Source organism: Salarias fasciatus, chromosome 19 (genome assembly GCF_902148845.1).
Source record: "Salarias fasciatus chromosome 19, fSalaFa1.1, whole genome shotgun sequence".
NCBI classification, from domain to species: domain Eukaryota; kingdom Metazoa; phylum Chordata; class Actinopteri; order Blenniiformes; family Blenniidae; genus Salarias; species Salarias fasciatus.
The window spans coordinates 6,717,741-6,741,987 of NC_043763.1; the positions used below are offsets into that span (position 1 = coordinate 6,717,741).

The window sequence follows — 24,247 nt, forward strand, 5'->3', positions numbered from 1 at the left end:
TCCAGGGGACATATCAAGTCATCGGCCCTCGTGCCACTTCCCTGTGTAAGCATTAAAAGCAGAGCGATCCCCTATAGAGGAGCAGAGCCATTTGAGGGGCATTGATTAGGTGGTTGTGCAGGTCTTCGGGCTGCGCCTGTTCCATTGAAATCCAATAGCGAGTTGAGGGTCTGATTAGGACAATGGCAGACGGAGACTATGGTGGATTGATTTGGCCCACAGGAAGGGGGAGAGATGCCAAATTAACCTTTTATCTTTGAATTCAAGGCACAGTCAAAAAAGAGAGGGGCATACAAGTGTGTGTGTTTTTTAAATATCTGCACTATGTAGTTTCAAACAAATTTTTATTCCATATAAATTACATTTTATTGTGTTTTTCAAAAGACTGACTCGATTATTTGTTTCACAGGTAATGGGAGGATGAAGGCCAATTTAAGCAGATCTGAACCAAGTATGAGATGAAACAATTCCAAATTAACCCCATAAATAACTGAAGTTCTAAATTATGATATTCATGCAGAGACAAAGAATCAGTCCTTTTTATCAAATCAGCTGCTTGATTCCCACAAGTGGGAACACTGGTACACAATTTGGCACAGCAAAGAAAATAACCCTTTCCTATGTGGGATATTCCCCCCTCTGGTCTGAGTATATGTTTTTTCTGTGAAACTATATTTACAGCATGGGAAATGTAGGTTTTCAACGTTAATGTTGCAGATTCCTTATTTTTCACACCAATTTTTGGTTGAGAAACTTCCTTTATTTATACACATTACAGGGTATTGATGGTAATAGCCACTGAGATCCATTGAAAACATGAATGAATGGTTTACTTAAGGCTATAGTTCCAGACATTTAAAGTGAAAACATACAAAATACTCCTCACTTTGAACCTCAAACAACAACATCAATAACCAATCAGCACTCTTGTCCTGCTTCTTAGATGTTTCTTTGTTGAATTTCTTTAGAATTCTTCATAATGTAATTAAAAATTGATGGAATTGTACCACTCTGCTTTTTCACAAGGGCTTATTTCACAGTTCAATAGATTTTAGAGGACTAAATATTAGTTTAAGTCACCATTTAACAGTTTTTTTAATGGTTTCTCAAAAGTTAAAAGGTAAAGAGTCGTGCTAGGAACACTGTGCTAGGAAAAGGCGTTCCCCTGACCCCCCCCCCCCCCCCCCCCCCCCCCCCCCCCACCCCACCCCTACCGGGCCTCCATGGGAGGTTTGACTGAAGCTATGAAAACAACGGTACTGATTGATTTTCTGATTGCAATTACCCTCATCATGTTTACATTATATCCAGTTTGTTTAATCAGGTTTAAAATCCAGTTTTTTCCTCCTTTTCTTGTCCTGATTTCTTCTCTTTTCTCGCACCCTGCCTCTGGGAATAATAACGCCCACCAATAGTAGCTGTTTATTGATGATTATCCATTGTGAAGTACAGTTCAGAGTGCTGTATTAACACATTTTGTTGTTACAGTATCCTTAAAAGTCACACTGAATATAAATCTCTTATTATAGCGGAAACACTTCACATTATTCAGTCACTCTGTAAAACGAGTGCTGCTCAGAGTGTGTGTGTGTGTGTGTGTGTGTGTGTGTGATGTGTCTGTCCACGGCGGCGTTAATACATGACTGGAGGTGACACACTCTCCACATAAACAAACCCAATTAAGTCAACATAATTGCTTTGCATAAAACTGCATAAACAACATTTCCATCCACTGTCGCCGCCCACTCGCAGCCCGGCGCGCGCACACGTGCGCGCGCACGTAAAAAGCAACTGCACAAACAAGTGTAAATAAACACACTCGGGAAGAGTGAGGAACGCACGGAGGAACACAAAGGCACATGAGCGGGAGCGTCGGTGTGCACGCTCGCTCAGGCCCCCCGCCTCACACATGAATAGACCCAGCGGCGCCGCTTCAAAGAGAGAATATTCGATTAGTTAGTCTGTCACCTTGTTGCAGGAGGGAATGGGAAACGTGAGTATATGCTAACATTGAAGAAACTCTGAGATAACACCGGCTATGTGCTTTTATGCGCCGTCAGTGCGAGAACGAGTGAAAGTTGTAAAGTGCAGAAACGCCTCACGACGGCTTGAACCTTGTGAGAGCAGATTGAGTGCTCCTGCAGGTCATTTCTTACATTATTACATAGTTTTTATATGTAACAGAGTGCTGATTGCCGTTATATTCTGGATTTATCTGAAATTTTTCGAGAGGCTTCTTAGAGCTGCTTTGAAGAAAACTCACCTAAATGTTATTTCTGTGTAATAAAACTGATAAAATTTTCACTAAATGTCTTCAAAAGGCTTTACTGCCTAATTCTAATCACCAACTGTGAATTAAGTCATTGTTTTTAACCTATAATGCTCAGTTTTGATGAAACAAGAGCAAGCTGGAGTGATCGTATGTGGTTATTTGGCCCATGCATGGTAAATGATATCTATTTGTAGAGGGGTCACTACTGAAGTTACTCATTTTAACACTGGATGCTCTTAAAAGTGGGCATATCAAAACCTACAAAAGGATAGAAATATAAAATATAAGCAGGTTTTTTTTAATCAAAAACAGGCTGATCTCTGTGCAAAAAGCTGTTTTTATGCAAAGTCCAAACCAGCAAAGCATCACGCAACAATTTTCAGTCAAATGCAGCCTGAAAACTACATTTCCTTCAGAAATGTCAGGCATAATAAGAAACACGGGCAAAGCCTGAAAGTGGGAAAAGCAGGAAGCTTTAAATAGGTCGTATTCATGATACCGTTCAATGTGCAAAGGCATGCGTGCAACTGTGCGCAGGAAAACGTTCCCTCTAATCTGCCATGTGTTCTGCTCCAGTGTGTCTATTAGCGCTCCCTCCACTGTGCGGTTTATGTAGTGAATGTTTACCCCGGAGCGTCTTGTAAACGGTCACGGCCACTTGTTGCCAGAGGGAGCGATTCCGCTGCCGCGCAGGTTTTAGAGGGATGGCAGCGGGGATGAAGAACGCGAGCAGGAGCTTATTGAACCCTTAAACTGGTGGAAGCTGACCCTATGATAAAGGCTAGCGAGAGCTGTGTGTGTGTGTGTGTGTGTCTGTGTGTGTGTGTGTGTGTGTGTGTGCAGGGATGCATGCCAGGCACCAGCTTTGCTGTCAGACTCTGTTTGCTTGGATGGCAGAGTGGTTGTGGCAGGAGCTGGCTCTGTGTGTGTGTGTGTGTGTGTGTGTGTGTGTGTGTGTGTGTGTGTGTGTGTGTGTGTGTGTGTGTGTGTGCCAATGTGAAGGTAGAAACAGCGAACGGTGCCCTCCATGCTCCGCTACTCTCCCCACACAGCCATGCTAACTGTCAGCATGGATAAAATTAATGCACAGACACATGCGTTTGTTTGTGTGTGTGTGTGTGTGTGTGTGTGTGTGTGTGTGTGTGTGTGTGTGTGTGTGTGTGTGTGTGTGTGTGTGTATGTGTGTGTGTGTTTGTGTGTGTGTGTGTGTGTGTGCAGAAACAGGTGATGCAGAGAAATAAGAGATAAGTCGTAGTATAGCTCGGCACGGCGGTGACCCGGCCACTCCGTTCTGTCTCTCCCATCAACAAGTAAACTTTGTAATTATTTCACCACCAATTACAAACAAAGCCTCTTCTCACATTCTCTCCTCTCCTCCCTGGCTCCTCTCCTCTCCTCTCCTCTCCTCTCCTCTCCTCTCTTCTCTCCGCTATAATTTTTAACAAGGTGCCATTAAATAATTACGTCCAAATAAAACAAACAGGCTCCACGGTGAGTACTGGCACTTTTAATCCACACCATTAATAATTCATGGGCTGGATCTTTGACGTGTGGTTCTCCTCGGCGTGCCGCTGAGAGAGGAGAGCGCTAAATGTCAGCACGAGCTGACGGTATACCTTTCCCCCCGCAAACATCTAAAACAAATAAACGCTATGGAAATGCCTCCACTATTCAGGTCATCATCCTCTTGCTGTTGTCACTCTGTATTTACGTAAGTCCCGTCTTGCCCGCTTGTAACGAGGCGATATGTGTCTTTCTGCGCCGCTATCGCAGAATCCATTTACGCTCCGGCCGTTTCTCCTAAATAAATGTGTGATATTTTCATTCTTAATTCAATTTTATGCTTTTAACTCGTTACATATGATTTGATACGTTTCTCGCTTTGTCATTGTTTAAATGTTATTTGCACCACTTTGAGTGCTTTTAAGTGTAACGCAGCTGGTGCTGAAATATTCATCACTATTCTTGCATCTTCTTTTCAGCCTCAATAAGTTATGTGTGCTTCCATGTATGTGCTTGACGGTGAGTTTTTTGCCACTATGGAGTAGATGGACGAATGTCTGTGCGGGTTTTCACTTGAACCGTTTTGGTAAACTGGGCTCTTTAAGAGTTATGATATTTTCCTGATGTGCTTTTCCACCATTAGAAACAGCCAGTTGTGAACAAAAACAACACACAACTGTATAAACTCTATGAAAAGTCCAGTTATTTAGAATATTTTGGTTAAAAGTTTTGGCAGGTATGACAGCTGCAGACTATAAATCAAGATTGCCACATATTTCTATTTGCAAGCGTCGAACTGGGTTGAGAAAAAACAGCTTTATACTCTTCATGAATCCAAGCACTTGCCAACAATATCTCATAATATCAGAATCGTTTAAAGTCTAGTTCGTTGCAGAGGAAGCTGCGTGTTGAGCCGTAAGGAAACGGGCTGAAGAATTAGACGTGACGTCTGGATTTTTCCTCTTTTTTTCTTTGACCTCCAGGAGACATCTGAGCATCCCCCGCTCAAATGTTTGACCTTAACATTCACCTGTCAGGCTTTATAGACCTCACGCAGGCGGTTTCCAGAAAAGACAGGGACCTGCTGCGCAGAGACTGAAGGAAACCTGGAACGGGAACGCTTTTCAGATCCCAGCCGCAGAGTCAAATAACTGCAATTTCCTCTTTGTAAAAAGCCACTTAGCAAACAGATCCATTTTCTACTCTTTCCTCATGATACACGGCGGCAGGGCCAAAAAAGTAATGAGAGTTCATTGCGTTTTTGGAGATAATGCTCCTCGCTAAAAAGCCAATACGCATTTTGAAATTTTTTCTTCCACAAGGACTGTCGAGGCAACCCTGAGTCTCCTTTGAAGAGCGGGAGTGTGGTCTTTGAAGCTTTTTTTCATCAGGGTTTCAGACGCAAACGCAGCTGAAGTTCAAAGCTGAGGGAGAGCACTCGTGGCCATATTTCTGTTTTGTTTCAGGGCCCTGGAAATATTAAGCAGCCGGGGAGCAGCCGTGTTAGCGGCGCGGCCGCGCGTCACGTTGATGAGGAAGGAGTCGGGCCGAGATCCAGCGAGGAGACTTTTATTAATTGCTGATGAAAGACACGTGTGGGCGTGTGTTGGCAGACGGGCGTCTGCGGGCTCGCCGAGGTGTGTTTGCATGCATACGCACACGCACGCGCGCGTGAATGTCTCTGCTTACCTTACACACACACACACACACACACACACACACACACACACACACACACACACACACACACACACCGATTCCAAACTGTTTTCACAAATAGAGACCCCCTTGAGCAGGAAGGGCCATTTTTGCTAAAGTGAGGTAACTGTGGCGAGCGCTAATAGACTGGCAGAGAATACAGAGAAAGGGCTGCTTCAGCACCGTCTCTTAATACAACCCCGAGGCTATAAATGCACACACACACACACCTGCAACACCCAACACATGCACACACACACGCACACACACACACACACACACACACACACACACACACACACACACACACACAGAGCAAGGTAATATCCCCTATTTGCTGTATCTTTAGGGGAGAAGAGGCAGATAAACAGCGGGCTCCAATAATGGTGGTTTGGATCTCAATGGGTGCGAGTCAATGCCTCTCCAAGCCGGGGGCTAATGCCAGTTAACTCTCCCTGTAGGGGGACCGGCGCGGGCCTGCAGTGGCTCGCAAAACAAGCGCTCTCCCAAGATCCTCATTACTTCCAACGCTGAGTAGCAACTGTAAGTAAAGCAAAACTGCAGCTTAAGCTAAAAAACAGCGAGCTGGATGCGGGGGAGAGAGAGAGAGAGAGAGAGAGAGAGAGAGAAAGCAAGAAAATAGGTGTTGGGGAGGGAGAATAATTGCACACTGTGCTCCGGTTAGGGTTTTCCAGTCGGACAGAGTTAGAATGGGATTGCTCTAAATGGCTAACGCAGCAAGCAGGTGCTGTTTTTTTTTTTTTTTTTTTTTTTTTCCCCCTCCATCCCTCCCTCTCTGTTTTGGCCGACGGTGTTCTTTGTGAATACGACGCCTGCGGGGAGGGCATTTTGCTGTTTCACTTCGAAACACGAGCAGCCATCGGGAGGAGGCGAGAAGACAGAGGAATGTGGGGGGAAAGAGGGAAATGAGCGGGGCGGACGGCGGCGGAGGGAAGGGGTGGATGTTGATGGGCTTAAAGGAGGGGAAAAAAAAAATAAAAAAATAAAAAAAAGGAGGAGAGGAGTGAAGAAAAAGAGCTGGAGGAGAGATGTGGAGAAATAAGAGGGGAGGAACACAGGCAGAAATGCGGATGGAAAATTCAGCCTTGTTCCTCGGTGGGAGGCCTGTACCACAGCAACGCTCTGAGCACAGAAAGCAGAGACAAACAGAGATGGGGGGGTTAGAAAGAGGGTGGGGATGATGATGATGGGGGGGGGGGCACAAGAGGGAAACATAAGAGAAAGCGAGGACGATAAAAATAATGAGAGAAAGAGAGAGGGACAGGGACAGCCAGAGGCGGTGTTCCCACCACGCAGCCTCTCAGGGAGTGGTGTGACTAGAAAACTCGCCCGGCTACACACACTCACACACACACACACACACACACACTCCTCCTCACCCCAATGCTTTACCCACCCCCCTGCAAAACTCCCCACCCCACCAGCCCTCCACCGCTGCCTTCTTGGAATAACTTTCACCACAAGCAGAGGAGGAGAGAGAAAGAAAAAAAAACTGGAGTTTTGGTTGAACATCCCCGAGGCGACTTTTCGGGTCCGATATTTTACAGCTGAAGTCGTTTGTTGTCTCCGTCGTCGGGGAAGTTGTTTGCTGACGTTCCTCTCGTGAAAAAAAAAAAAAAAAAAAAATGGCCACGTTTCAGAGCATGCAAATCCGATCCGAAGTCGTCTCTGTTTCCCTTCAGGCGCTGAACAAGGAATGACCCCACCGAGGCGAAGGAAGGAGCGCCACCATATTCAGGTTCTTCTTCCGCTGCAGACCCAACGCTCAAAGCAACTCACCGAGTGAGGTGATGAACTTCATGTTTTCTTTGAAATTCTGCTAATCTGAACATTTCACATTCCTGATTTTGTGTCTTCTTCTTTTTTCTGTTGTTCCAAACTACATTGAATTAAGAAAAGAACAATTTAAAGCTGAATATCACTGAAGAGGGGCTTCATTTCAAAGTCCCTATGAAATAAAAAATACACTGTTTTTATGATGCATGGATGGGTTTCCTCATCTGTTACTTCTTGATCTGAGTCAAATAAATGTCCAAAAAGTTATTTCACATCAAATTCAGTCTTTTGGGCTCTTTCTGTAAAGACTGAGACTGTATCAGCGTTATATAATCATACAGAAAAACCACAGAGCTATCTGACATCAAATAAGTTTAAAGTAAGAAACAGACTGGAAAATGAAGCATTGTTAACATAAAAGTGTTCTTTTCTGACACTAAGTCAGCTTCATGTGTACTGTAAGTGGATAAAATATCTATTTGTTGTATTATTGAGAACTTGAACCGTTTCTTAAGTCTGTTATTATTATGACTTGTAATTCGGTACAACTGTAGCAATATAATAGCAGCTGTACTTTAGTACATATTTCCCTTCCTCTGCTCTCTGATAGCATATAATGAAATTATTTGTGTGTCTGAGCATCCAGCTAAATAATTTGCTTTAATATTTCAGAACTTATTGGGATTTACAGTGCATCTGTGGAGCTCATTACCATAATTACAGTTTGAAAACAAAACAAACTGACTGCGAGCCTGTGGGGATGAGAGAGAGGACAAGAGCAGATAGAGAGCAGTTTGAGGAGGATCGGCCGGGAAGGAACCCCCGAGCGAAGCAACTGGACAGGTCTGGCCTTCTCTCCCACCTTCCATCTATCCCTCCTTACCCTCTCTCTCTTCCACTTGCCCTGACCTCTTTGTCCTTTTCTGGGCCCCGGAAGCTCTTGAAGCGGAGCGCAGATAAACAGCTTAAACTCTCCCGAGCGCTCGCCCGCGAGCTCCAATCACCTCTTTAGAGGAAAAAAAAAAAAAAAAAAGAAAGAAAGAAAGAAAACTTGGGAGGGGGTGAGGAAAGATGGGAGAGGAGGAGGAGGAGGAGGAGGAGGAGGAGAGGAAGCGGGGAAGCAGGCAGACACTGTTAACTGGACCTCAGAGGGCTGTGATAGAGAGAGAAAACGAGGAAAGAAAACTAGAGAGAGAGAGAGAGAGAGGAGGATTGTGTGATCTCCATCAGCAGCAGGGCCAGGCAGGAGTGTGGAGGAGCTCCGTGTCAATTAGGAGCCGCACAATGTGAGAAAAATGGCGCCGATTGGCCTTCAAAAGGCGGCCGGGCCCACAGAAACAAACGCGTAAACACACGCACGCATGCACGCGCACACGTGCACACGGATGGAAATATCAGCGGACGCGGAGATGTGAAAATGAGCAGTTTACTTGGAATCAGTCAGAAGCAAACACAAAGATCGCCATGGTGACGCAGGCATTAAAATTACTACTTGTTGTCTGAGTGGATTGAAAAAAAAAAAGAAGAAAGGTCTCGTATTTTAACAAAACAAAGCTTGAATGGGGGGAAATTAGACTTAATATCATATTATTCCCACAGTTGATTTGATTCAAACTTTGAACCAGCATGAACACGGCGAGACAACTCGGTCCAGGACGTGAACGAACGACAGCCTGCTGCTCGGGTGACTTCGACTCCTCCTCAGATGCGCGTCGACTCAGAAGAGTGACGTGTTTTCTCACAGTAAACTCAGTCGGCGCTGAGGTTTTGCGGAGGGATCGTCCCTGGTGGAGCCTTATCGTGCGCATCCTATCAGCAGCGGCGATCCAAGCAGGGCTGTTTGATTTAACACGTCTCGGGTTCGGCCCGGTAATGGAAATGTCTTCGGCTCGTTCTCGGGGAGAAGTGACAGCCGTGCTGCGGCTGAGAGGAAGTGACGCCATACTGGCGGGGCGACAGATCGGAGACCACTTGTCAAAAGCAGGAAACACTGCGATCGTCCGCGGAGAAATCCAACTCCGCCTCAAACTCCGCTGCACCCCGTGGCGGCCGGGTATGACGCGAACTTCAGGACAGTTTGGTGAACTTTCTCAGCCTCGCTCGGCTTGCGGTCTGTGATGGAGGCGCCGGCGCCGGCGCTCCCGTTCCTCCACCCCATCCATCCGGATGAGAGACAAATGTCTGCCTGCCTCGTCCCCGATGTCTCATGGAAGGAGAAAAATATTCTGAGGATGCTCTGAATTGCTTCAGAGACACTGGGAGGAAGGAGGTGTGTGTGTGTGTGTGTGTGTGTGTGTGTGCGCGCGCGCGCGTGCGTGTGTGTATGCGCGCGCGCATACAAGGTGGAGGAAGAGGGAGGGAGGAGAAGGTTGGCGGTTGAGCAATGTGATTTCTGCTCGACTGTCACAAATCTAGCGCAACAGGAAAATCAATTTGGCCCTGTGTGTGCCTTTTTGGCTCCGGGAGAGAATCCAAATAGCAAGGCGAGGCCCGGATAATGTTACAGTGTATTGGATTTGCTTCATGGAGAGACAGAGAAAGAGGGAGGGAGGGAGGGAGCGGGTGAGAGGGAGGAAGAAGAGAAGTGAGGAGACGAGGGAATCACAGGCATGCTGTGGAGCTCAGACAAGATAGATTTGTGCGAGTGTATGGGTGTATGATAGGCTAGCAATCTGTCAGTCCCGCCGTTTTCCCACTTTCCCCTCTTTCCCACACACACCCGGAGAACGCTGCCACTCATGCAGGCCAGGCATATATATACGGGAGTGATTTATATGGACAACAATATATGCAACGTGTCAAACCATGAAATAAAGTTTTTATAGGTGTAGGTGTTCTGCGGTGTTCCTCTCTTTCTGTGTGTGTGTGTGTGTGTGTGTGTGTGTGTGTGTGTGTGTGTGTGTGTGTGTGTGTGTGTGTGTGTTTGACAGCCAGGTGAAAGGATGACATAATGAAATTGCTCCCGTCTGACCGCTGTCAAGGGTAACATGTGTGCTCATCCATGTGACGTGTCGCATCACTCCGTAGAGAGAGCCTGACCGCTGACGGGCAAACACACACCACACACACACCCGACTGTATGAGTACACACACGCCACACACACACACACACACACACACACCCGTGTGTATGAATACACACACGCACAACTTGGAATGACAGTGCCATTCTCACAAATACAGACAAATAGTTATTTACTGATTGAAGAGAGACACTTTGTGAGCCATATGTTCTCGGACTGAAAAGAGTGACTCACTGCACCACCTAGTGGTAGAAACCGGAATTGCAAGACGAAACAGGCTGGAGCTCGCTGGTGAAAACCTCACATGTAGTATAAATACATGCCGAGCCCACTCCTTTACAACTACAGGTTGTGAAATGTAACCTTTTTTATGTGTTGTCATGTGCGAATGGTTGGCAAAAACATGGATATTAAAAGAACTATTATAATTTTGAGTCTCAAAAAACATAAGAAAACAATAAATACTCAAAATGCATTGTCTATAGATAGGTATAATTATTCAGAACTTTAAAAATGGCATCTAGATCCTAATACTAGCAGTTAATGTTTATCCTGCACAAACTGAAGCTCATGGTGAAAGCACTGCCACCATCTAGTCGAAGTCATTTTATTCTGTCCTGCGTGTATTGAAGTCAAATCAAGAATATCTGCTCAACATAACATCTGCATGAAAGCAAAAACACAAATAATGACCTTTTAAAGGTAAATAAAAACAGGCAGTGCAGTATAATATCTAAAATACCGACTATGATGTTGAAGTTAAAGTGTAACAGGTGGAATGTTTACGTGCATTTAAATGTACAACGCGACAGCATTTAGTTATCAGAGGAATAAATCACACATTTACAAATAAGGAAATGTGTGATTGTCAGTTGACTTCACATGCATGTTTTTGGACTGTAGGGGAAAACTCACACACAGGAAGAACACACAAACACCATACAGAAAGACCTGGACGCTAAAACATCAAGACTACATGACAAATATTGTGTATTTACTCAATAAATGCTTATTTTGACATGATTCCTTCTAGATTTCTACTTCTACCATGTGCTCAAACTAGTAATCAAATGCATAAAAATAAACGGCATTAAAAAGTTGCCAGATGGTTGTTAGAAAAAAACTACAACATTGTCAAACTGAACTATCACCGAAGTCATAATTAGTGAATCACACCTGTGTTATATCATCTTCAGAGGAGTCATCAGAGCTGTTCTGTCGTCCACTTCAGTCAAAGGAACCAGAATTTCTAATTTTGTGCATTAAATACAATTCAGAAATTGTGTGAATAATCAGAAAAAAAAAAAAGTTGGATTAATTGTTTTAATTAATTCACGTCTTGTACTTTGATACCTTCCTATAAGAACTGGCATGAACTTGTGTAGGAGTTTCAGCTCCAGTCTGTCGGATCAGATTGGACTGGACGGATCAGCTGCCTATGAGCCTTCTGCCCCCCTGGACCAGTTCTGGTAGAGACTCGCAGAACAATAGCATCCAGCAAGAGCTGCAGCTTCGGAGATGTGGATGTGAAAATCTTGTGGCCACGTGGTCCTTCTCATCTCACTAACTCACAGATGCCAAGGAAAAGAAGTGATCAGAGTTATCGACTTCATCTGCCGGTGGTCATAATGTTACGGCCGACCGGCGCAGCTCTGAGATGGATCATTAAGGAAGCAGAACAGCCATATAAAAGCTCCCCTCTTGTGACTTGCACAATAATTCCAAAACATTAGAAAAAAAAAACCAAGATCACACTAATACATCAAGGGCACGTATTTTTAATGGTTTGACAACAGTTGACTCGCAAAGCCTATTTCGGAAAAGCCTGCAAGTCTAATTCCTCCACTGACAGTCGCCTTAATGGACCAGCGTGCAGCACGGCCACAAGATATGTTTTGTTTTGACTTCTTCTTGACTGCAGCTCAAACTACTGCAGATAAGTTTTTCACACTAATTAATTAGGCTATTAATGTTTGTCTTATTTTGTTTACTTAGAGGACACCGTGATTTACACAACTGGTTCAAATAATAAAGAATTTTCTTTTAATGGCCACAGAAGTGCCAGCGTGCTCAAGATACACATCTGACACGAGACCACACACACACACACACACACACACACACACACACACACACACACATAAACAGTGCGTGCCGGCTCGCTCCCACCCTCGCTCCCTTCTCTCCTCACTGACTTGTACCGAACTAAAACGACAACATTAACTAAAGTGTCCTAACTTGTGATGAAGTGTTCGAAAGCGGAGCGTTAGTAATCAGATGTGCGCTAACCACATTAGTTCTCCTGTGTCTCTCTGAGGCTGGCTGCTCCTTGATCTAATTCAAACTGATTGTAGTACAGCCGCTAAAACATGCCAGATGTTACTCACTGCTCCACGCTTTATCACCATTTATTTGGCATGGGGAATATTTTTAAATATTTTCTTATTAATCACGTCCCAGCAATCGGTTTCGCTTCCCATCTCTGCCGCCTCATTCCGGATTCTCGTCATGATTCTTGGCACGAACGGCAGGAAAACCACTGTCCCAGTTTTTCATTAGTGTCAATCACTGCGGTAAGCGGCTGCGAGGGGGGGGGGGAGGAGGAGGAAGAGGAGGAGGAGGAGGAGGAGGAGGAGGAGGAGGAGCTGGCGTCAGGATCTCACTCAAGACATTTTGCCCCGCCTCGTCAGAGTGACTGACGGGTCTGAGACGCGCCGACACGCCGGTCAGCCACTCAGTCGGGGGGGAGAGGTGGCGGGATGACGGGCAGCCGCGCACGCACTCGCACACACGTACACACACACACACAAACACACACGCGTGTTGGAGGCAAATCAAATCGGCACTCGTTTCTAATGCCGGGTGTTTATCTAAATGGTTATGTGCTCCGCTGTGGCCTCAGGAGACAGACAGATACACCGTGCATTGTCTGATAATCCTGTTGGTGTCTTGTTTGGCCTGCCATATCTTCGATAAGGCTACAAATCAGACGGGAGGCCCTCCACCACCAGTCAGTCTCAATTCATTAGCACTCAGAGTGGAGAGGAAATGCCGTCTGGACATAAATGCCGGCGCGATCTACAGGTAGGAGGGAAACGGCCCCTTATTAAAATTCCACCGCAGTGTGGGGACACATTTCTCCAACGCTGCGATCAAAGGCTTAACAAATCTCCACTATGCAAGGACAAAACCTGCGTGAAGACAATGAACGAGGCATATTCCATGAAGTGCTCGGCGGCACTACGCTGTAATAATCTTGGGCGGCGTGAAGTATGATTTCAAATGGACCAGAGATATCAAAGTCTAGACAGGCGGGATTGATATTATTTGGTCTTGTGCTGCAGTGTGCTCTCAGCTTCATCCTCCGTCCAAACTGGCAGAATGAAAATTGATTTGGATGGATTATACAGTGGGTTGGAGATGAGAGAGGAGCGAGAAAAAAAAAAAAGAAAAAGAAAAAAGAAAAATCAGGAAAAAAGGAAAAGGCCGGCTTTTAAGCAAAGATGTTTTCACCTTTATTCTCTGGGTCACATGAACGGCTTAAAACTGAAACACAGCTCGCCGAACAACAAACCTGGTGACAGCTCATCAGCTCCGATGAGGACACTGATTGGCACACGGATGCTTCTTGATCTGATGCTGTTTGCTTGTGGATAAACTGAGCGGTGAAAAACAACACTACAAACACTCTGTTGCCGCCGGAGTGATGGGCTTCCAGGGCTCATGACCCCCAAATCAAATGTTGAGGATCCAAAAAGAAAGGCCTCCAATAATAAAACACGTTGTCGGGAGTCATGCTGTGGCAGGACGAGGCCATTTAATCAGTCAAGCTGAGGCCCCGCCCTTTTCTTTCATCAACCAACCACAGAAAAACAACACAAGCAACATTTCAGGGTCCCTGTGTTGGATAAAGATTAATTGATTGATTGATTTATTGTGTGAGAGAAAAAGTTTGTATTCACATGGCAGGAAAATGACCCACATAACACAACCGAGTGGATTCAGAGCAACAGTCCTTTTTGTCTGTCCTGATCCAAGGCATCTTTGTTTCAAAAATATATAGTTACTAGTAAAAGAAAAAAAAAAAAAAAATGTTGGTTTTGGAGCACGAGTCACAGCTGGAGTCTCTGAGGTGAGAAGCAGAAAGCAGAAGCACATCTTGTCTACTATATTTTGTCTCTTCTGATGCTGAGCACTCTCCATGTAAACAATTACTAAACTGTTATTTGTGAGAACAAATGTGTATGTACACACACACACACACACACACACGCACACAAACACACTCAACCGGGGTCAGTTCTCTACATGACCTTTTTAAAATCCTATTTAAATCGACATATCGAATAACAAATGAAAATAGCACTCTGAATGTAAAAGGTCAAGCAGAAACGCGGCTCTGATGTGCTTTCAGAGGCAACAGCGGTAGGTACCGCCGGCGAGGCGGACTTCACAGGAGTGTGTGTGTGTGTGTGTGTGTGTGTGAGGCCCCGCCCACAGCGGCGACGTCACGCCGGCTATTTTTCCAGGGCCTGTCAGAGTTGATACACCTGACGTGACTCCGCTGACTGGGTCATGTTGTGACTGTTTTCTAATTTGCTTTCCGGCAGCAGCCTCTTGTTTGCCGGCACAAAGCAATTTCCCCTTTAAGCTGTAAAGCAATTTCACAAATTTCCCAGGGAATCCGGCGCGGCGGTACACGATGTAAAATGCAGTGTAGTGTCTGGTTTCGATGGCAAATCTTGTCAGCCATAGTTTTTGTTTGTTTGCGGTGATTAAACTAATACAATTATCGTGCTCGGAGATGCACCTTTCATCAGCGCGCAATCTGATTACCCAAGATGCATGTGCACATATTTTTAGAGGCTCCTAATGGGAACCCTACCTGGCGCCGGGGTGCTGGCAGGGGGTCCGCTGGCGGGGGAGATGGGTCCGGAGCCCGACCGGGACTGCTGGGACTGGGTGGAGCCGGCGGGGGAGCCCACGGGGGAGGGGGAGGGCCCGCTCCGCTGGTTGGGGAGGTGCGGGGAGGCGTGGGGGGAGAACGGCGACTGCCCCTGGTTCCCGGCGGCCCCCTGCTGCTCTCCCTGGCTACTGCTGCTGCTGCTGGAGGACCCGCCGGCGCCGACGGCCGAGCCCAGGCCGGCCTCCGTCCCGGTGGGGAGGTCGTCGATGGAGCCAGACAGATCCTGGAACACGAGAAAGGACCGACGGTGAGAATCTATGAAGCTCATCCAGGCATTCGATGAGAGGTGACGTGCAGCAGGTGGCAAATTTGGAAGTAAGCTCCAGCAAGTACAACATTTTCCCAGTGCAAGGACTGTTTCTGTTGCAATTACAGGTAAAAACACCTCATTCTACACACAGAGACACAAGGCATCTCAGCTCTATTTTAGCCCCACAACAATATGACTCACAGTATTAGTTACTTTTTAAATCTGATTAAGTGCATGTATTTAATTTGCCTTTATGAAATACCTCAATTATTACTGGCTACAAAAATCAGATCATAATCTAATCTTCTCTGCAACCTACGGCAACATCTCCCAGTATAAAGCAGCGTCTCAGTGACAGTGGTTAATACAGCAGAGGAGCAGAAACACGCCACAGAAGAAGCCACTACACCGGCTGCTGCGGTCAAAATGAATCGTAATGGGCTTTCATTCAAACCGAGGGTGAGTTCAGATTACAGTTTTCTTTCCCTGTGGTGAGCAGAGGCCGGTGTATGTGTCTGCGTGTGTGTGTGTGTGTGTGTGAGTGTGAGATCCCAGGGAATCCTCAGTTAATGTTACCAGCAGAATACTCACTCCATAAAGCTGTGGATAACGGGGCCGAGGTACAATGAAAAATGGAGGAGAGGCCGACAGGAATAAAGAGAAGAGCAGATGTGGTGTGATGTGATGAAGTGCGATGGCTGCCCACTAACCACACATCACACACACACACACACGTTCACACAGGAGTGTCCCAGCTGTACGCGGCTATGAGGGAAGTCATCTGTAAGCGACCCCGGCGTCCCGGCCGGCGCTCGCTCGCAGAAGGACGGACACGGAGCTGCGGGAGCGTGCCAGCTGATCCTACCTGCTGCACCAGGCCGGCTGACCCCGTCCACCCGGCGGCAGCTGAGCCCAACACGAGCAGCACTGTCACCAGAGACAGGTCCGTGTCCGTCTGCGGCACACTCTCTCAAAATCACCCCCCATCCGCCTCAGGAAGAAAGTTTTTGGGGAATTTCGCACTAAAGTTTAGTTCAGGGGCGTCAAGCATAAGGTCAGCGGTCCAAAACCTGCATGAGGGTCTAATCCAGAATGCCAAAGCGCCAAGAAGACTGTAAGATGTTTCAAATAAAACACTGATTTTTTTTTTCAAACTAATTTTTTAAGAATACCTATCACAACACAAGACTGAATCACCCTTTTTTATAATCTGTAAGAGCTGCAAAGAAGACTGACGTCCAGCCACCAGTTGCTATGAACTGCAAACCAAAACACCTGCATGTTGAACAAAGAGGAGAAGTAAGGAAGTAATAACTCCACACACTCACATCAGTAAAGAAGTATTGATGTGTACTTTTTGGAGCATGAAATACTATTAGTTGCAATTAATACAGAACCCGTTTTCATGACAGTTCTGCAGCAAATGAGTTTGTTCCTTTAGAAGAGAAACATCACTGTACTTTTTAAATATTTAACAGTTTGATAAATGGCTTCATTCAGGTAAATTCAAAGCAATCAACAATTGTTAATACAATTCAATTGATGCAACAGTTCGGTGACTTTCCAGCGGTGAAGTTGACGGATCTCAGCAGTGAAAAATGTGTTCGCTCCAGTGAAGGTGGCTCCAACCCTCTGTCGAAATGTTATTTTTTTTCCATCCTCCGCTGAACGCTCCACATTTCAATCTGAACACATTGGAATCAACAGCACAGATATCTGCATGTCAGACTCGGCGCGTCGAGAGCTCCCCGACTGTCACACAACGGGCCTGTTTTGAATTTATCCTGCTTTGACACGAAGTCACTTCGGTGTCGCGGCAAAAACTACTTTTTCTCATTACCCAAGCACCATGTAACATTGCGTAAAGGGTGAGACAGGCGTCTCCCATCTCTTCCCATCCATCACGCGTGGCTTAGCCCGTGGAACAGACAGCCGAGTCAGTGTGGCAGTCTGTCCGCGGCTGCTTGTTTTGGTTAATGCGATCTCGGCGGTGACACACAAAGCCTTTGTTTTCCATCATGCTGCTTGGAGTGCCCACCCGCTCTGCCAGCCTGCCAGTCTGTCGCCTGGCATTATCTCCCCTCGCTCCGCTGAACACATGGGGCACTCGCCTCTCCTCTCTCCCTCTATTCCTCTCCCTCGCCCGTGGCGCCGCTCCTCGTCCCGGCCGATGGAGGCGTTCAGAGCCGAGTGACGCAACGCGCCGCCCCCGCCGATCGGCCCGGTCGTTCCCCCCCCCCCCCCCCCCCCCCCCCCCGATCGAGCCGCCGTCTCGAGTGCGTGCCATTTGACACGGCGGGGTTACCGTGAGAGTCTGCGTAACCATGGCGATGGCTTTTCCAAAACACTGCGAGCTAGCCGGATGTACAGCTCGGTTGTTAACCCACGGGCTAATTGTGTGAATGGATGGGAATAATTGCATTTCACCTAATTGGGTGCTGTTGCCAGCTTTTCCAGTGGCAGTTTAGGGGTGGGAAAATGTGTACCAGTAATTCGTTTAGAGGCTGTTAGGCTCATTTGGATTATACACACACTTGAGCACAGCTGTGTGGCCCAAGACCAAAAAAAAAAAAAAAAAAAAAAAAAAAAAAAAGTAGCAGCTCTCTATAACATGAAAAGGTGAGAAAGCTTAACACCCATAAAAACGTCAATTGAACACCCCCCCCCCCGTTAAAGTGAACAATGAATTTATCAACACGTCCAAGCTTCCTGCACAACACTTAATCCTCATCTATGGCCGCGGAGCAGCATGCTACCTGGCTAACTGTCTGCTGCATCGTCATGTGTACAGAATCAAAGCCAGCCAGCCGGCGAACAAGCCAGGCAGGCATGCGGTCGGAGGATCCAAACGCCCAACAATCTGGGGCCCCAATCCAAAGTGGCCCAAATCCAATTTGTTTGGCTCGGGGCTGCAAATTGCTCTGTGCATTGAGTCTCCAAATAGCTGTCAACCACTCCCGCTTGGCGTCCTGTATCGCTTAATTCGCTCCTGGAGCATGTAATTGTCATAATAAGAAAAATATTGAGGTGATAATAACCCGTTACTTTGAGATCCCCTCCACTCCCTCCCCCCCGTGTGCCTCAAGACACACACATACACATCTCATTGCATATACACACATAATGGGCCAACACTTCTATCTACACATTTCACACAACATTGGAGAGGCAGTGGCTCGTGACCCTTCACCTCGCTGGTGTTGCCGCACGCCTGCACTCTCGTTTCAGTGCTCCTCTGTTTGTGTGTGTGTGTGTGTGTTTGTGTGTGTGTGTGCGACAGCAACACAGGCTGCTGGGCTGTCACAGCGAGACATGCTTGAGCACTGATGCGACCGAGGGGACAGATGAGGCTATACACACTCGTACACACACACACACACACACACATATACACACACACACACACGATCCCCGTCCCCATCACTCACTCACTCACAGCACTGACCTGCTCGCACTCACACACAGCCACGCACGTTCACCCAAACACCCCGGCAGGGTGGAAGCAGGGAGCTGTCACATCCTGCACACTGCGGGCCTCTTCCCCTGACCGTGGTGCTGATGTTGTCTCCTCTCGCCGCACACTGGGAATTAATCAAAGTTGCTATGGTAGAAGCAAGTGTGTGTGCCTGTGAGAGAGAGTGTGTGTGTGTGTGTGTGTGTGTGTTCAAAAGCAGCTCTCTGTCTAGACAGGGAGGAGCTAATCACTGCAGCTTCCTGTGGGCTACAGGAAAAGGCAGATTGCAGAACTGGTCATAGTCTTTGCTGCCTCTCGTGTGGCCGATACAGTCACGAAACGTTTTCTTACTTTAACCTGAACCACTGCAACTCAACGCATAAACATAATCACAAGGTAATAGTAGCTTTAGCATATTGCAGTCATGCACTGCTATAAACAAAGATTTAGCATTTAAATCAATGAAAGCCTGATGGAAACCCACATGCAGCCGTGAATGTACACATATAAGACGTACACCTCTTGGGGACACTGCACTGACTTGCTTTGCCACTCACCGAACCCTGAACTCAGAGTGACCTTGAAACATCGTGTTTTCTCCTTCAAGGTTACCGGGTTTTTAGCAGGACTCCAATATGTTGGCCTTTATGCACGCAGACACGCACATCAGTTGACGTGAGTAACATGACACTGTAAATACAAACACTTAAAAATACAATCTCAATGTCTTCGTTTTTTCAAAATAACAAGGTTCTATTTAAAAAAAAAAAAAGTTACAACATCTGCAGGACTTATAACAGCAGCTCTCCAGAAGCAGAGCAATTTGTTGATTTTTTTTGTCTTTTTTTCTTGATTTTTGTTCTCCTGATATTCCTGCTTTGACCACCAGGTATGAAAAAATCATGCATCTCATCAAGTAAAGACTCCTTTCTGGATTATTTACACCGTTTTTGTAAACTTAATTGTGATAGAACAATCAAGTCGGCATTTTGAGACAAGTGTATTACACGTGGTGTTAATACGGTAACACAAACACACACACACACACACACACACACACACACACACACACACACACACACACACACACACACACACACACACACACACACACACACACACACACACACACACACACACGTCTCTCACGTCAAACGCTCTGGTTCCCTGTCTGCCCCAGTCACTGGCAGGGCACGGCTCAGGGCTTTGCACCAGCTGGCTCGCCGGCTAACTCCAGCCTTAAACACAAACTCGAGCCCGGAAAGTGAGCACTGCGAGGTGCGCTGCTAAAAAAAAAACAAAACAAAACAAAAAAAATAACCTCGCTCACAGCCACACACAACCAACACAGTCACTTCTCGTTACTGCGTCTACAGTCAAAAGCATCATTCAACATCAACTTTAAGGCATCATCCTGAGGAAAAAAATCCCCCTGAATCAAGTAGTATTAAGTAGGTGAGATTTCTACTTGTAGTCTTGCTCCGACCATGGTGAGCGTCTACATGGAGACAGAGTCAGAGTGTTTTCAGTGGCTCCGAGCACGGCTGTCCTGTGAACGGACATCTAAAACACAACTGAAGTCTTCCATTTTCATGTAAATGGAGCCTTAGAGACTGATCTTTCAAATCCACTACTTCATTGAATGCTATATGTTATTATAACTTATTGTACGTAGGGCTTTGAAAACATCAGAATATATAAAATCGTACAATACATCATGAGTAATAACAATATGGCACATCTTTTAAATCGGCATTTCCTGAAGGTAAATACCGTTGTTGATCTCTGGGTATATCCATGGTTTTAATGCAATCTTTTTCTACCGGTTGTGAGATATCCCTGTCTGTAATTTCTACTTCCTTTTTCCCATATAGAACTAAATGAACTCAATTCTGGTCGCAGTGCTTACCGCAGTGGGAGAGAGAGAGAAAAAAAAAATGACATTTAAAAAATTCAACAGCAACATCTTTCAAAACAGGGTTCCTATTACTATAGATAATCACAGAACAGCTGTCAACAGTGTTCATGGGGACTCTTTCTGGAAATGACGCCTTGAATAATTTAAATGTCACTTTTTAATGCTGCGGGCACCGCGGCACGGACTGATTACCGTTCACTTCCACGGCACCCCGGGAACAGTGGCAGGCGCCGGCGTTCGCCAGCCTGAATTATGTCCGCCAACTTTCACGTGGAATCTTTTTTTTTTTTTTTTTTTCCTGCAGAGAAATAACCTGAGTAAGTTGTTTGTAAGCTATTTCCATATGCTCATTATCATACAGCGGCGATGTTTGTTCCATACGGGGTCTGAGTTTCCGTGGGTCAAGAGTGAAATCCATCATAACGGCACACACAGCAAAGATTATAATCCGCTTCGGTGTGGTAACGTATACAGAAATAACACCTCGGTGGGCTCCGAGGCCAGTTTTATTCTCAGTTTCACTTCTCTGGGTAAATATGATGATGTAAACTGTAATTAAGTCCAATAGCTATCGTTTGTAGGCCTGAGGGACAGGTCTTCTCGTGGCAGCACTGCACTCATTTATCGGCTTTGGCCGCTGTACTTTCTGTCTTTATAGCGCACTGGAGAGTAAGAGGAAATGCTATTATACAAAGATGTTTTTTTTTTCTTTTTTCATTTTATCCACCGCCCCCCCCCCCCGCAAACCGTCGATTGAGGCAAAATCCAAATGAAATGCCATGCAAATGAATCCAAATGGACTGCTGCTGAATGCGAGTGAGTGTGTGTGTGTGTGTGTGTTTCAAAGAGGGTTTTAATGTGATGCCCCATGTAGAGCACCAACTGCAAAAACCCTTCAATAAGTGCTATTAAGCACAGAAAGAAGAAGCGAAATGAGAAGGAGTGAGAGATTTTGTGGAGGAAGATTTAACACAACACCCACACCATCATTTCTCTCTCTGATGTCAATCACCGGGAATATCTACCGAGGCCGGAATGATGATGGTAATTGGCCGCGATGACGAGAACAGATAGAAATTATGATTCTTTAAAGTGCCATAACTAGAAAATGCTGGTCAAAATGCGCTTGCTAACGCAGCGAATAGCACATCAGGCCGTTTAGAAACGACTTGCCAACGTTAAGACTGCGCAATCATGCAGGGAGCAGGTGTATAAATGTGAGAGGTTTCAGAGTCGCCGCCGCCTCCCGAGGGTCCCTCTGTGGAGTCGTAGGACAGAAAGACAACAAACAGAGGCGAGGGCATTCTCCTGCAAGCCAAGGGGAGACGTTTGGCGCTAGTCAGGCCTGCCAAAAACCCGTGTGGGCTTTAGGCCGGCGCCCAGCAGGAAGTCCAATATGTCAGCGCGCCGACTCATGGACCTCAGCGTCGGGCCGTTCTCTTCAAGGATGAGCGATCCCGTCTCAAGTGCCTCCACTTTCCAGATGTTGTTTTAAGTCTGCCTACAAAACAGTTAGAGCGAAGTTATGTCCTCGCAGATGACTATTCGGTGTTGAGCAAGACAAAAACACTCGTGCTTCTCGGGAAACGGGGCTATCACTAAAGATGGATTTGTTTTTCAATGCGCCGCCATTACGCCCGTCTTCTGGTCGCACGCCACTTTCTCTCGCCAACCAAACCTTTTCTGTCATAAAACAAACTGAAATCAACACATGTAAACAGCTCCCAGGTTGTTTTTTTTTCCCTCATCGAGGATCTCTGTGCAGAGTTACAGAGATGCAGTGAGTCACTTCATGACTGAGTCCAGTCCGTGGAGAAACAGCTGGATGAAGATGAAACGGTAAAAAACACACCGGCTGACGCCATCCATCCATTTCAGTGAAGGTCGCAGCTCACATCGGACCGAGAGAGTCAGAGTACGTCTATCACAGGTACACGCAAACGCCACAGAGGAATTCAGATGTCGTGAATTATCGACATTTATCGATGGCTGTGCTGATAAAACTGACCAATGCAGCTGCATAAAGAATTAAAAGCTCTGGATTCAGAAAGATATTCACACTTTGCTTTCAGACATACTACTGTTTGAAGCAGGCTTGGTGTTTCACCCAAAAGGCCCGAGGAAACAATATCAAAGCCTTTTACAACACTACAGCTGGAACATTCTTACCGTAGGTGGTCGGACAAGGAACCAAACACAAAGCAATAAATTTACTGAACAGCAGAACGGTGCTTTTTTTTTTTTTTTTTGGTCCCTACCTTTACACCTTTTCAGTTTAATAATGGAAGTTACTGCACTGAAAAATATATCCAGCTATAATAATGCATGTAAATACAGCTATAGAAGATGGGACAAATGTTGGAATAAGAGTGTAGAGGTTGGGATTCAGGGTGAATCTGCAGCCACCGTCTGCTAAAGTAGAAATTAATTTTTAACTGCAATGATACAAAATCTTCCTTACAACTTTTGTTGTAAATGTATTAAAGTCCGTATTAACAACCATGAAAAAAAGGCGAATCAGCAGTATTGAGTCACATTACACTGTATAAATGCACCTAATGAAGTGGCCGGCTCTGTGGTTTTAAAAGAAAACTCCGGACTTTATGGAAGTTTGATAGCAAAGGGACAGTCTCTCTCCCTCTCCTGCTCTGTTTTTTGTTATCTGGAACAAAAGCCGCCTCAGAACAAACTGTTCAGGGCTTCCCAAACTTGTGCAGGGGAGAGACACAGCAGCACCCAAAAGCAATTGTGCTTTTCTTTTCAATTCTGCTTCGGCACACTTCACAAAGCCCAGACAATCTCTTGATAATACCGCGGCATCTCGATAAGAGGGGAAAGAGAAGCTCTCTCTGTTTTCCACCGGCGGCGGCGCCGGGATGAAGCCCCCAGCGTGGGCCCGGAGCCGGGCGTGAGGGGTCAGGCGGCCGCGGCCGCACCTGGCTGGGGATACCTCCGGATTCGCAGAAATCTGGCGATAATGCTAACCGGAACGCCGCCGCATTAGCAATTATTGCTTGTTGTAAGACGGGTGGTGGGGGCGGTGGGGGGCTCACCGAGCGATAACCGCTCCGGTTCCTAAGCCTCTCGTAATGTGGAGATATGGGGAGGGCCACTTTGAAAGGGACATTTGAGGCCCTATTACCCCTAAGCTGTTAAAGACGCTCCAAATCTGGCACTGCTTGTCTCCAAACCGGAGGGATTAGTGTTGAGTTTCACTCCGATTCTCCCTGATAATATGCCAAGCTGTGCCTGCTAGGAGTGCTTATAGCCAGTGGGCCCTTTTCACTTAGCGCTAGCCCCCCCCACCCCCACCCACCCACCCACCCACCGCTTCAAGCACCAACAATAACGACAGAAAAAGTGATT

At 46.2% G+C, this 24,247-nt stretch overlaps 1 protein-coding gene across 1 annotated transcript in view; it reads right to left on the reverse strand.

Annotated features, from left to right (window-relative positions):
* Positions 1–24,247, reverse strand: part of arid1b (AT-rich interactive domain 1B) — a 203,333-nt gene that overhangs the window by 44,831 nt on the left and 134,255 nt on the right. Inside the window, 1 exon segment of the mRNA XM_030117633.1 lies at positions 15,179–15,482. Within this exon segment, the coding sequence (XP_029973493.1) occupies positions 15,179–15,482 (304 nt within the window).